Genomic DNA, 13,965 nt, shown 5'->3' with positions numbered 1-13,965 from the left:
GGATATCAAAGGCAGCGAAGGATACATCTATGCTGCCTTCAAAAATCGATAAGATGAAGGTATCTCAGGAGACAGGAAGTGAGGCTAACATTGGATTAGGACGTGCCTTGAAGCCTTCATACCTTTGAAAGCATCCTCCGAAGGCAGCATTTTTAAGCTTTCGGACGCAGCCTTATTCTACATACTATTTAGGATGGATAGAGTGCACTATGCACATAGTGCATAAACAGCCAAATTGGCTGGCTTCTGCAGCACATCACCTTATAAATGAACGCGTATATGTTAACTTAAGTAACCTCCATATTTACTAATGCGTCCTGTATTTGCTATCATTTTGTGCATGAGAGGAAGTTCAGGATTGTGACCTTTTCACACTTGAATCTAATATTGGCCACATTTAAAAAAAAAATTAACATCAAACAAAAACATAAGATCTGAGCAATAAATCAGAATTGAGTACTAAGGCTTGCAGTGTGAGCATGGCCTTTGTTCATTAGAGAAGAATTTGAGTCTTGAAGAATCAAGACTCTTGTTAAATTAAATCCAAAGTAGGACAAAGAGCAACATTTGGAATTTAAAAAAATAAATACATTATTAGATACATATTTTTTGATATTTTGATATCTAATGCTATGACATTCATACAATTTTTACTGTGGCTTATGTTTGTAATATGTTAAATATGAAATTGATCATTATTTCTTCATTTTGTAAACAATACTAATTGTTTAATCATTTAAACAAAAAAATTTTTGCAGCAAAATGTTTACTATTATTTGATATTTTGTTATGTACAAAATACAACTTTAGTGTAGTGTAAATATATCATATAGTACACATATGACCGTTGTATGAGCTGAAAATGCTTGAAAAGTGTAGAGATAAAACAGCAATGCAGAAAATATTCCAATTTTCATCCTGATGAGATCAGTTCAGTGTTGGCAACATATTAATCCCTCTATAAAGCCAACTTCTGTGTCATTTGCTGAAGAACTACCTGTTCCATTTCATCTTCTTCAAATACCTAAAGATCACTGTGCGTCTAATTGTGCTTTTGACCTTTTAAGGTTTGTGATGATCCTGCCAATATGTCAACAGGAATGTGCTGTAAGCTTAATTAATTGAAAATATCATATTTCCTGTGAAACGCACAGACATGTAGTATGCACATGCACTGCTGAATATGTATATGCACACCTCCTAAAAATAGAATACAAGCTTTTTAATCATCTGCTTAAGTGAAGCTTAAATGTACGCATCAATTACTCAAGAGACACGCAGTGACAGAGCAACAAAACACTTTCAACAAGCATCACTTTTACAACCACTTTTAAACACACACAGAGTGATATATAGCAGCTGTCATAATGAATATAAATGATATCCAGGAAAAACTCAGCAGATAACATCCATCAAACGCATCATATTTCATGAGATTCCCAGTGTACAGCAGTTCAATAACCACACTGGGTATGCGTCTATAATCAATGCATACCTCAAAACCACAAGAAAAGCTTTAGTTTCAGTGCTAATGCTCCGCAATTGACTTTAACACCTCCATTCGGACATTTTAAACACGAAGTCTGTTCATTTAAAAACATTTCATTGTGAATAAAATGCTTTGTTAGCCACCCAGTGTAATTCCAAAACATTAGACTAGAACCCAAGTAGAAGTAGAACCAAAACCAAAGCATCGCTGGTAATAAAGCCTCAATTTATAAAAGGGAAGTGGTTTAAAACCATCTCAAATCCTGCTAAGAGCAGCACCTCATGGGCAGTTTAAAAGGCTTCATTTAAGGTTACCAGGTTCAACACAAGTTAAAGGGATACTTCACCGTTTTTTCATATTAAACTCTGTTATTCCCTTAACTAAGACGAGTTGATACATACCTCTCTCGTCTCAATCGCTCTGGCGCGCGGCGACACTTTGATAGCACTTAGCTTAGCCCAGTTCATTCATTAGGGACCAAACAGAGATGAAGCTAGAAGCGACCAAACACCTCCACGTTTTCCCTATTTAAATACAGTTACACGAGTAGTTACACGACTAAGTATGGTGACACAAAATAAAACGTGGCGCTTTTCTAAGTGGGTAAAAAGGATAACTATAATGTATGGCGGAATAGCACTTGAAGTTGGGAGCGCTTCGACTTGGCAAAATCCTCAAAAACTCGAAAAATCCTCTCCCTCTCACTTCTGTCATTAGAACCAACGTGACTTTTTACTGCGCCGAGTTGAAGCGCTCCCAACTTCAAGTGCTATTCCGCCATACATTATAGTTATCCTTTTTACCCGCTTAGAAAAGCGCCACGTTTTATTTTGTGTCACCATACTTGGTCGTGTAACTACTCGTGTAACTGTATTTAAATAGGGAAAACGTGGAGGTGTTTGGTCGCTTCTAACTTCATCTCTGTTTGGTCCCTAATGAATGAACTGGGCTAAGCTAAGTGCTATCAAAGTGTCGCCGCGCACCAGAGCGATTGAGTGCACGCACTGAGACGAGAGAGGTATGTATCAACTCGTCTTAGTTAAGGGAATAACATAGTTTAATATGAAAAAAACAGTGAAGTATCCCTTTAAGCTCTCTCGACAGCATCTGTGCCGTCGACTACCACAGAAAATATTTTCATCCCTCAGTTTGTAAAAATGTGTTTGAAATAATGGAAGTCTATGGTGCAATTAATTGCAGAGGGTTTAAAAGCTGAAATGTGCCGCTTGAATTTTCTGTTAAAGCACTTACATTAATTCTTTCATACAGAAAGACTATTGAAGCTGTAAATTTGTCTGAATCATCCTTTTAGTGGTGACACTATTGTTCTAGGTGGATGAACCTCGGGTTATGCAAGTAGTTCTTTCGATTTGTTCATGACAGTAAATTGGAAATAACTTGCACAGATATGATTGCACAGATATGATTAAAGCACTTTTATCACACAGTCTAATACATCTGCCCCCGGTTTCACAGACAAGGCTTAAGCCTATAGTCCCAGACTAAATGCATGTTTGAGCTGTTTTAACTGAAAGCAACTTGCACTGACATATCTTAAAATATGTCAGTGCCATTGTTTTGTCTCAAGATGCACACCAGTAATGTTTCTTTTCTAAGGCGTTTATAAAAGCAACTTAAATGTCATAAATTGAACTAAGGCCTAATCCTTGTGAAGAATGTCAGTAACCAAACAGTTGATGGACCCCTATGGAAGTCAATGGGGCCAATCAACTGCTTGGTTACCCATATTCTTCAAAATATCTTCTTTTGTGTTCAGCAGAAGACACAAATTCTGGGGGGGTGGGGTTGGGGGGGATCACGTGAACAAAACAGGGAGTTTTAATACAAGATGAAACAAAAAAAAATACCGGTGATAATCTTACATAACCATAGAAACAAACAAGGAGATAATCAGTAACCAAAACTGTACAGAGCAGAGAAACAGGAACTAAACAACACACAACAGAATATCAAAATAAGAACACAAGTCCAGTTCCAAACCTGTATGACATTCTTCCTTCTGTGGAATTCAAAATAAGGTATTTATAAAAGTGTGTCAGTGTTGTTTTGACCATACAATGAATCATATAATCCATACATGTTGTTTTGGACCCCATTGACATTCATGATATGGACAAGAACAGTTGAAAACTTATTCAAAATATCTTATTTTGCATTCCACAGAAGTGGAAGTCAACAACATAAGGGTGAGTAAATTATATTTAAAAAAAATTGTTTTGATGAACTACTCCTTAAGAGTGAGTTGTTGCTCAGGTTGAGGCTTAAACTAGAATTGTTATGAGAACATTTATAATTGTTATTAGACTTGGACTAAGTTCAGTGTTTCCCTGATGTCATTACCCTGATTGGCCATGAGTTACCAATCTTACTTCCATTACTAATCACTGTAAGACATGAAAAGGGAGACATGAAAAAGAAATCAATAATTATTCTTTATAATTTTCCAATTTCATTAAGCCTTGAGGTACAGTCCTGACCTGAATAGTTTGGTATCATTTCTGAAACTGATTATTTTACTGTTATCCTGCTTTTTGTCTAATAATAGATAGGTTAAACCTACATCGACTGAAAGTGGGATGCTCTTGAATGTCAGATGTGAGACAAAAAAAGTATAACTGCACTGAACAAGTGCAATGATTGTGGACTGAATCAAGCTACTCACTGCATCCCACTCCTGAGCAATGATTCATTATTTCAGATGTAGGAGAGAGTGTGTTAGTGAGCCATGTGTGTATTTATGTATGCGTGAGAGTGAATTGCATTATAGTTCTTTCAATTGTCTTCTGCTCGCTAATTTCCCTGAGGCGGATCTATTGACAGGCCATGAGCTTGTCTTACTGAGAAACATCTCAAGAGTCCTCCGTCTTTCTGCTCCATGCAAGGCAGCATTATGTGTCTATACTGACATAAAGCACAATGCAAAAGCTAATTAGCCTAGTGTAATTGCAACTGCTGTCACATGAATTCACTGTCAATATAATTGGTGAATCCCATGAAAATACCACATCACGCCCCGCTGTCAGCATTCTGTTACCAGGGGAACTGTGGTAAATCTGGTCACTTTTCATATTTGACTTTCAAGCAACACCCATTTAAATACCCATGACTCAGGAGCTGTGATATACCTGGAGGCATTCACAAAGCTTCTTTTTTTCCATTTCACATTGTTAAAGGAAAAGTTCATCCGGAATTTAAATTCTGGCATCATGCTCTCATGCTTATCAACAACCTTATGACCATCTCTCTACCCTAGAAAATAAAAGGTAATATTTTGAAGAATATCCAGAACCTTTTAATACAATTAAAGTAAATGAGGACTGAGGGCGTCAAGCTACTTAAAGGACCCAAAAGCACCATAAGATTGTCATAAAAACAAATCACATGCTACATTCCAAGCATTGTGAATGTTTCATATCATTCAACAACTGCAACCAGATCAGAGAGTTTAACTAGATCATTCTTATTCATTAATAAATAGTTGTTGTTTTTTGTGAACTGAATCAACAGATTCATTGAAAAGATTAAAGAAAAAAATGATTCAACTGCCTTTTCATCACACAAAGGTATAATTAAGCTTATGAAGACTTGAAATATAGTACATGATTAATATAACCACAATATACAATTTTATGATATCAGTTCGTTGTTATTTTTGATTTTGACAACACAAATTCTTAAAAAATTGCTTTCCACGGAAGAAAGACAGTCATACAGGTTTTAAATGACAATTTTCATTGTTGGAATTTTAATATTGTATTATATGATGTAAAAATGTACATTTTAAGTAAATAATTTTTTTTTTTTATTTTTTTTTTTAAGAATTGGTTAAACATCTACTTTAATTATCAAATATTTGTAATTTAAATATTGCTTTTTAACTTCAATACATGACTACTTTTGAATGCCAGTCAAGAGAAACATGTTGTTTTGCCTGCATAATGTTGTAGTTATGATATTGGCCAGCAGGCGAACAAAACTCATCATTCTAGTTACCCTCGCTCTCTCATTCTCTGTTTTCTATACTCACCTGTGGCCTCTACCATTCCTTCCAGGATTACCACTATTTCAAACTCTTCCCGTGCCAGTTGCCCCTGAGAGATGTTCCAGAAGGGGCTGTTCTTGTTGATCTCATGGCAAATGATCAGCGGTGACACCAGAAACAGTCGATCGTCCCCCGTGTCAAAGCCCACATTAATGTCCGTCTGGTTTAGGGGGATGAACTCTCCTTCCTTGGTCTGTTTAGAGCGGATGAGCTTGGCTCTAATGGAGGCCTCCACTATGTGTGAGTTTCGCAAATCACCGACACGGAACATCAAACACAACTTGCTGTCCCGCACGGATACCACAGCTGTATTGGAAAACATGAGTGTTTCGGCGCGTTTCTTTGGCTGTGAGATTTTTACAAACATGCAACCCACCATGAAGGCATTGACGATGGAGCCCAAGATGGCCTGCACCAGAAGCAGGAGGATGCCCTCGGGGCATTTGTCCGTTATGACGCGATACCCATAACCGATGGTGGTCTCAGTCTCGATGGAAAAAAGGAACGCAGAGACGAAGCCATTGATGTTATTCACACAAGGCGTCCACTCGTTGTCATCAGTATGGTCCAGATCTCCACGGATGTAGGCGATGAGCCACCAAATGAGGCCAAAAAACACCCAGGTGGTGGTGTAGACCAGCGTGAAGACCAGCAGATTGAAGCGCCACTTTAAGTCCACAAGCGTGGTGAAGATGTCCGTCAGGTAGCGGTAGGTTTCGCGCACGTTTCCATGGTGGACATTGCACTTGCCGTCCTTTTCCACGTAGCGCTGGCGCCGTTTCTTCAGCGGACCTCCTGCATCTCCTCCTCCCCTGACAACCATCGTACGGTCTGTGGGGATCTACAGTCATGTGCGATTGAATACAGCAAGAATAGAGAAAGAAGAAAAAAAAGAAACATTTCAAAAACTAAATAGTAGCAGAATCCATCAAAATATGGTCAACAAAACTTAAACACAGGACAGTCAGTATCAGTGTTGGTGAGTTACTAACTAAAAGTAGTGACGCTACTGTTTAAGTATGTTGTTTGCTTTTTTTTCAAAATCAAGTTTTTTCAGTAACAAGCTAGTTTTTACAGCATGTAGCAGTGTATTTCAGCAATGATGCATTAAATTGATCAAAAGTGACAAAAAAAAAGATATTTCTAATGTTAAAATATTTTTTTTAGGGCCTGAGCACCATTGGTGCGAGGATCCTCTTGGAATTGCTCCGTTTATTATTATTATTTCAAATAATTACTGTTCTTTTGAACTTTCTATTTATCAAAGAATCCTGAAAACCATAAAAATATCAATCGGTACAACTCTTTTCAAAATTCAGAATAAAAAGAGCAGTATGTTGAGCAGCAAATCAGCATATTAGAATGATTTCTGAAGGATCATGTGACACTGAAGACTGGAGTAATGATGCTGAAAATTCAGCTTTGCATTACAGGAATAAATTACATTTTAAAATAAAATATATTTAAATTAGTTCTTTAAAATTGTAATTGTAAAATTGTTTGTCTGTCTGGATATTTGATCAAATAAATGCAGCCTTGGTCAGCATAAAAGACTTCTTTCAAAAGCATAAAAAAATTCCCAACCCCAATCTTTACAATGTAGTTAAATTAGTTAAATTGACTGTAACTGAACTACTGTAAACTATGAGTAACTTGTAGCTTAGCAAGCAACAGTTCCAATGTAGTTTTCCCAACATTCACACATGTAAAACAACATAAAAGAACAGTAAATGTGATAACTGAACTTACTTTGTCTTTGGAATCAATCCATTTTTTTGGCAGCTTGATGCCCTGTTTTTCCACATCCTGGCCCTTAAAACTACTCATGGCCCGGAAGCCGTAGATGTCGTCACCAATCCAACACAGTAGCTGGAGCTCTCCAACTATTAAAAGCAAACATGACAGCTAGTCGGTTAAACTTGTAATGGAGAGCAAAGATTGGAGTAACTTACCACAAATGGTGAGACAAATGTGCCTTAAGCTTGTTGCTTTACAGTGTTAAGGAATTTTTATGTATATTTTTATTTGCAGCATGGGATACTGGTTTCCACAACGGCTTCAGCTTAAATTGCAAGAATTCACTAACCACAAAGACCATCCCAGCTGGAACGTTCTCAGAACTTTGGCTAATGTTCAGCCAAGGTTCTCTCAAAGTTATGAAAAAATGTTCTACCAGTAACGTTAATACAACATTTGTTCAGTTATCTGGTTATTCTTAAAATGTTAGCACATGATGTTCACATAACCAGAAAAAAAAAAAAAAATGCTTTTTAAACATTTAAAAAAACTGGATGCATTGAACATTTAGAAATAAGCTTTTTATAACTTAACGGCAATATTTTGTTGGTGAACAGAACGGCTATGCTGGTCCACCAGTCTATTCAGGGGCTTTACCATGAGTATTTAGCATTCAAAAATAATAATCATCACATATTCGAAGTCCAATGACTTGACAGTCAACATTTATCTTAAAGAAAAGGCTACAAAACCCTGTACACGATTTTGTATCAGCCTCATCTCTCTTACAAATCCGTATAACGCTTTATTTCCACATTATTGATCTTGTTCACTGACTGCAGAATTCCACATCTGTTACCACAAGTTAGCCATTAGCTCACAGGTCTCCAGTGACACTGCGACTCTCTGCCCAAGCATCACCCAACAGCACCGACAGCAGGTGCGGGCGAGTACCAGTGGGTTTCTTCATAGCACACAAGTGAAAGCAATATTAATGATGGTGGACTCCATGGGGAACATGGAGCAAGGCAGGCTGTGACAGATGGGGACAGACGGCACCCACTAGGAGATCCGACATATGTATGTATCATGTATCAGATATGAATCAGACATACATACACGGGTCCAGAGAGAGAGAGAGAGGATAGAGGGAGAGAAAGTGACATAATTCAAACACAGATAAACTAAAGCAATGTGAAATGATTTACTGTGTGAGCTAATGAATTATTTATACAGTGCTAATATCTTGACTTGTTTGTTTTTCCATTATTGTGGCATGACAAATTTCCTGTGCAAGATTAGAAAGGTGTATAACAAATATCTTTAGGAGCCAAGAAGACAAATCGTCCCTATTTACAATAGCAGGACCATAAACAAGCTAAAAAAAAACGAAATACATATTGCTGAATATTTTCTTCAATGTGTCCTTCAAGCGATAAAAAGTTATTTTGCTGGTTACTTGCTATTTTTGCTCCTCCAATGATAAACAAACTACAGCATAATTACCCGTTTCATCTCCAAGCAACAAATAGTAGAGGTGTTACTGATTGAAACAATGGTTTTAAATGAATGATTTGAGTGAATGATTCAAAGACGGTGTTCCTGAATGAATCCGTTGCTGAATTCGGAACTGCATGTGAGCATACTACTCTCACTATAACTGCAATACACTCTTACTAAAAATAGTAAGAGTAGTTTGTGGTTCTGAATTCAGAAAGTGTTTTTGAATGAATCGGTTACATGAATGATTCAGTGACTCACTCAAAAAGACAGTGGTTGCATCCGAAATCGCATTCTTTCCTACTAAATGTATGCGAAAAAAACAGTATGCGACAAAAGAACTATGTATAATGGACACTTTACTATCCCATGAGGCCACGGGAGCGGATTTGTGAATGGCAGTGAAGCGACACAATTGCCGCTGGTAGGTCACATGATAATGACAACATGGTGAATGTATTACATCCGGATTACATTCATACTACACATATTCATACTATCTAGAACATATTTTTTAGCACTCCTTGTACTTATTCAAAATACAGTAAGTACCTCCTCAAGAGAGTATGCGATTTCAGATGCAGCCAGTCACTTGTTTCATTCCTGAATGAATCGGTTGAGTAAATGAATAAATAAAAAAAATCACAATCAAAACTGCCACGCACTGCCATATCGATGTAACCTGGTGAAAGAGTCACTGAAAAATCTCTGTAACTGTTGTATATAAAAATATTAAAGGGTTAGTTCACCCAAAAAATGTAAGTTCTGTCATCAATTACTCACCCTAATGTTGTTCCAAACCCGTAAGACTTTCGTCCATCTTCGGAACACAAATGAAGATCTTTTTAATGAAATTTGAGCAATTTCTGTCCCTTTGTTGACAGCTACGCAACTGACACTTTGACACTTCCAAAAGCTCATAAAGAGATCGTAAAACTAATCCATAGGAATTGAGACACGATCATTTTATGAATTTAGGCTTTTTTTTAGGCTTGAACAGATTGAATATAGGCTTTTGATTCACCTATAAAAACATGAGGGTGAGTAATTGAAGACAGAAATTTCTATCCCTTTAAATATGTTGTAATATTTAAAAGTTTATTTAATGTTTCAATATGATGGACTAAATACAAATAAATATTTTGCCATTCAAAAGTTTGTGGTCAGTAAAGAAGTCTCTAATTTTCACCAAGGCTGCATTAATTTGATAAAAAAAAGTAAAAACAGTAATATTTATAAATATGATTAGAATTTAAAATAAATTGTTTTGCATTTTAATATCTTTATAAATGTTTTTTATTTATCCTGTGAATGCAAAGCTCATATGCTGATTTGGTGTTTAAAAACATTTCTATCATTGTTGAAAACCGTGATACAATTTTGTAACAATATAAAAGGCTTTACTGTGTGTCACTTAATAACAATATTCATTTCTTTAAAGCTACACTGTGTAATTTTTTAAGTTGATTCTTAGCAAAAAAACACTTTGTTCTTTCAAAATGACATGTGCTCATTAATGTGTAATTACTTCTACCAGCTAATCAAGTATTCTCGTAAGCGTAGAATCTGCCATTTAGAATACATACGAGCGAGTCGCTCGAATGGCGGCAGCCATGTTGCGCCTCCATCTTGAAAATACATTAGCCAAAGAGGGACATACCTGGAAATTCAAGCTTCACCTTTCGTGTTTTTACACTCAGTGGCACCGTGACGAATGCGAGGGGGAGATTACTCGCGACTGCCGGCAGATTTGAAATAATACGGCCACGCCGTAAAACGCCCTCCGAATGGGAGGGGCTAGAAATTTATATTCAGTTGGTAGTCATAAACAATTTCACCGCTAGATGGGAGAAAATCCTACACAGTGTAGCTTAAAAAAAAAAAAAACCTGATGCCAAATTTTTCAATGGTAGTGTAGCCTATATATTGCCTAACTATTACCGTTACAGTTGAATTTCTATTCATTTTAATTGCACTTACTTTCAAATTTGAGTTGCAAACTTGCAACTCTGTCTTCTACCTCATTTTAAAATCAAATGAAATCCAGGAAATTAAATTGGGATTCTTAATTTAATTCCAAACAGTACACAAACCCAGGCTTTACCAGAACTTTAGTGTGGAATTTCATATACCGGAACAATGAGTCCGATACCATTAAAGAGGCTTTGCCATATAATTGAATAAGTGCTGTGGGCAGACACAGACGCTAGGGTTGACCAAACTGCAGAGACAGCAGCAATGCTTCCTGCTTTTCATGTCGTAGCTTATCCTTAAGTCAACACAAACACAAACTGATTTCATCAGAACTGGAACACCGGACATTTACAAAGCAATCCATCTCCTGTCAACTGCATGTTCGCTGATTAAATATTTAGACTGATTTCATTATGCTTTCATGTACCACTAAAAGTGCAGAAAATGCCAAACTTCGTCAGGTTTCAGCAAATCAGAGCCCCAGGGCTGAATTAACCAGGACACTGTCCTCTCTGCCCTAGCTACATTTTGCAGTCCACCCTGCAGCTCGGCCACAACTGTGCCACTGTCACTCTGCCTAAACTGGTGCATCATCACAAACAGGAACACTGGATATCACCAGGGGTCATTGTAAAATATCACCAACTGGAGTGAGTAGCAGGAGAGCACTCTTGTTCCTCTGTGCCTCTCACTGAGACGGAGCAGAGCGAACAACCATGACAAGCCGCGAGAGATTGAAGCACTTTGCGTCTTTTTGATCATGGTTTCATTATGACTTGAATCTCTACTGGGCTGGAACGATGTGTTGACATTATCGATTACGTCAATTAAACACTGTATATATTCATCCCTAATGAATAATTAATCCCCGGTCGTGTTTCACAATTCACACAAAACAAAACTCTAGAGCAGATGCTAGTGGATAGTATGGCAGCGTCGCTTAGTATGAGCCTGCATATTTTCAGGACTCACAACCGCATTCAGCGACAGAATCAAAAATGGCAATGTTTATAACAACTGGAAATTTGATCACAATTGGCAGTGCGTTAAATAATCAAGTAAAATCGAGGCGTGAGTTCATCCATCAGATATTGTTAAAGAACCAACAAGGACTGTAAATGCTTAACCGAGTGCAGAGAGTACGTTTGAGTTGCGTGCCTTTTGAAGCTAAACGCAAATAATGTCTCCATCTCTGTGAGTAAACTAAACCCGTCATGATTATACAGTTCACTGAGGCTCTCACATTATATGACGTGGCAGACAGCTAGTGGTCCAATGTGATCCATTCATTCAGTGCAGGTTTGTCGAGAATGCGGTTGTGTATACATTGGTTGTCTAAAAAATGTATATAAATAATTTAAGCGCAATAAATATTTAAATGTTTTACTTATGTTTTATTTAAATGTTTGTTCTGATTTTTCAAAAAGAACACACACACACACACACACACACACACATATATATATATATATATATATATATATTAGTGGTGGGCCGTTATCGGCGTTAACGCGCTGCGTTAACGCGAGACTCTTATCGCGCGATAAAAAAAATATCGCCGTTAATCTATTCTCCAAGTTGGGTTGGGAGCGTTGGGAGCTGGCTCAAGCTACACAAGCTTAAGCTATGATGACGCAATCTACCCGCGGCCGCGTGGAACACCCGGCTGCAACGCATCATATTCGTCGTCATCTTAAGTAAACACGGCTGAAAGTGAAAGCTGGTGTAAAAGATCCGTGCAATATCCATTATTTGGACTTGGTTCGGATTTAAGCCGTCCGACGTAGACTGTGTGGGGTAACAGTTCGGTGAGTTAACACACGACTAATCCGTTCTACCACCTCAAATTCAAAACGAAACATATCACTGAATACCAGCGCGCGCGTATTATTCCCAATATAGCTTAGTGAGTGGTGTAGCACATAATCTCTTTTTATTAAAAGCGCCCGATTTTAAGAATCGTTGTTGTGTTTCTTTTTAACTGAAAAGACATCAGTTAGACAATATTCTAATTTTAAATGTGGGGTTTCATAAGCTCTAAGCCATATTAAACATTAGACCTACTTAAGTCTCTGCAGCTATAGTGTACTTAAATTTTATTTATCTGCAAAATTATGTTGTATACTTACAGTTTTGCACAATATATGTTCTCAAAACTACATACACCCTTTCAAAAAAAAAAAAAAAAACATTTAGCAGTTGTTTAGCAGGGTCTGTGTAACCTGTTCTGAAATGGTTTTATTATAATATATATCGTTATCGCAAGAGGCTGCAATGTATATCACAATATGGATTTTAGGCCATATCGCCCATCCCTAATTGATAGCCTATAGTAGTTGATAATAACATGGGCCTACCTAATGTTGCCTACGGACGGTAACAGTACAGTAGTAACCTTTTAGAGTCTATGAGTGGAACAGCTTTCTCAAGCAGTTTGTGATGCATTTTGGAAACAGGAGATGAGCCCCTGGTCTAATGCGCCACCTGGCTTGAGAAACCCGTTCTCAAAGACTTACTTTTATAGTCATTATTTGGGTAGCACACATATTCTGAATGTCTTCGGCAGAATTCAAATGAGCCATTTTAATCTAGATTAATCTAGATTAATTTCAAAATTAATCTAGATTAATCTAGATTAAAAAAATTAATCTATGCCCACCTCTAATATATATATATATTATATATATCAAAGTCTGAGTCTGAGATAAGAGTAAAACAATAAAACCTATATATAAAAAATAAATAAATATAGGCATGGTAAAAAGTTTCCAAGACAGTTTTACCGTGACCTTCATTAAAAAACGCCAGACGGAGAAGACATAAAAATGACTATAATGCTGAAATCCATTGTACAGTGCTCGAGGAAAGATCCATTGAGTTGGCTTAGACTGATCTCCGCCACAGGCTCTGACCTTCACGCAATCCACCGTTGTTTAAATGTGAGAAGTCTTACTTCACTTGCTTTATGATCTACAATCAGTGGTGAAAAAGCCTCTGACTACCTCAAGGGCAAAAACAGGCTTTTCTATTGCAGACCCATCCAACACTGGGGAACTGCAGAGCAGTGACATAGAACACTAACTCACTGACTGCTCCCACCATTTGCATAATTACCTTTTGAACAATTTTTACATAATCCCTCTGTTTCTGAGATAGACTGGATCATCATTGCCAATGATGCCTGGAGAGTTCACCTTGAGTT

At 37.2% G+C, this 13,965-nt stretch overlaps 1 protein-coding gene across 2 annotated transcripts in view; it reads right to left on the bottom strand.

Moving 5' to 3' along the window:
• kcnj21 (potassium inwardly rectifying channel subfamily J member 21) overlaps positions 1-13,965 on the bottom strand; it is a 32,442-nt gene that overhangs the window by 2,571 nt on the left and 15,906 nt on the right. For both annotated transcript variants that reach the window (XM_079894074.1, XM_079894073.1), the window contains exons 2-3: positions 7,302-7,435; positions 5,538-6,393 (exon numbers count right to left, since the gene is read on the bottom strand). In XM_079894074.1, coding sequence (XP_079750200.1) covers positions 5,538-6,393; positions 7,302-7,379 — 934 coding nt within the window. In that variant the 5' untranslated portion in view covers positions 7,380-7,435. The remainder of the gene's footprint in view (positions 1-5,537; positions 6,394-7,301; positions 7,436-13,965) is intronic.

This window comes from Squalius cephalus (genome assembly GCF_949319135.1).
Source record: "Squalius cephalus genome assembly, chromosome: 15".
NCBI lineage: Eukaryota > Metazoa > Chordata > Actinopteri > Cypriniformes > Leuciscidae > Squalius > Squalius cephalus.
This window is presented reverse-complemented; position numbering and strand designations above follow the sequence as displayed.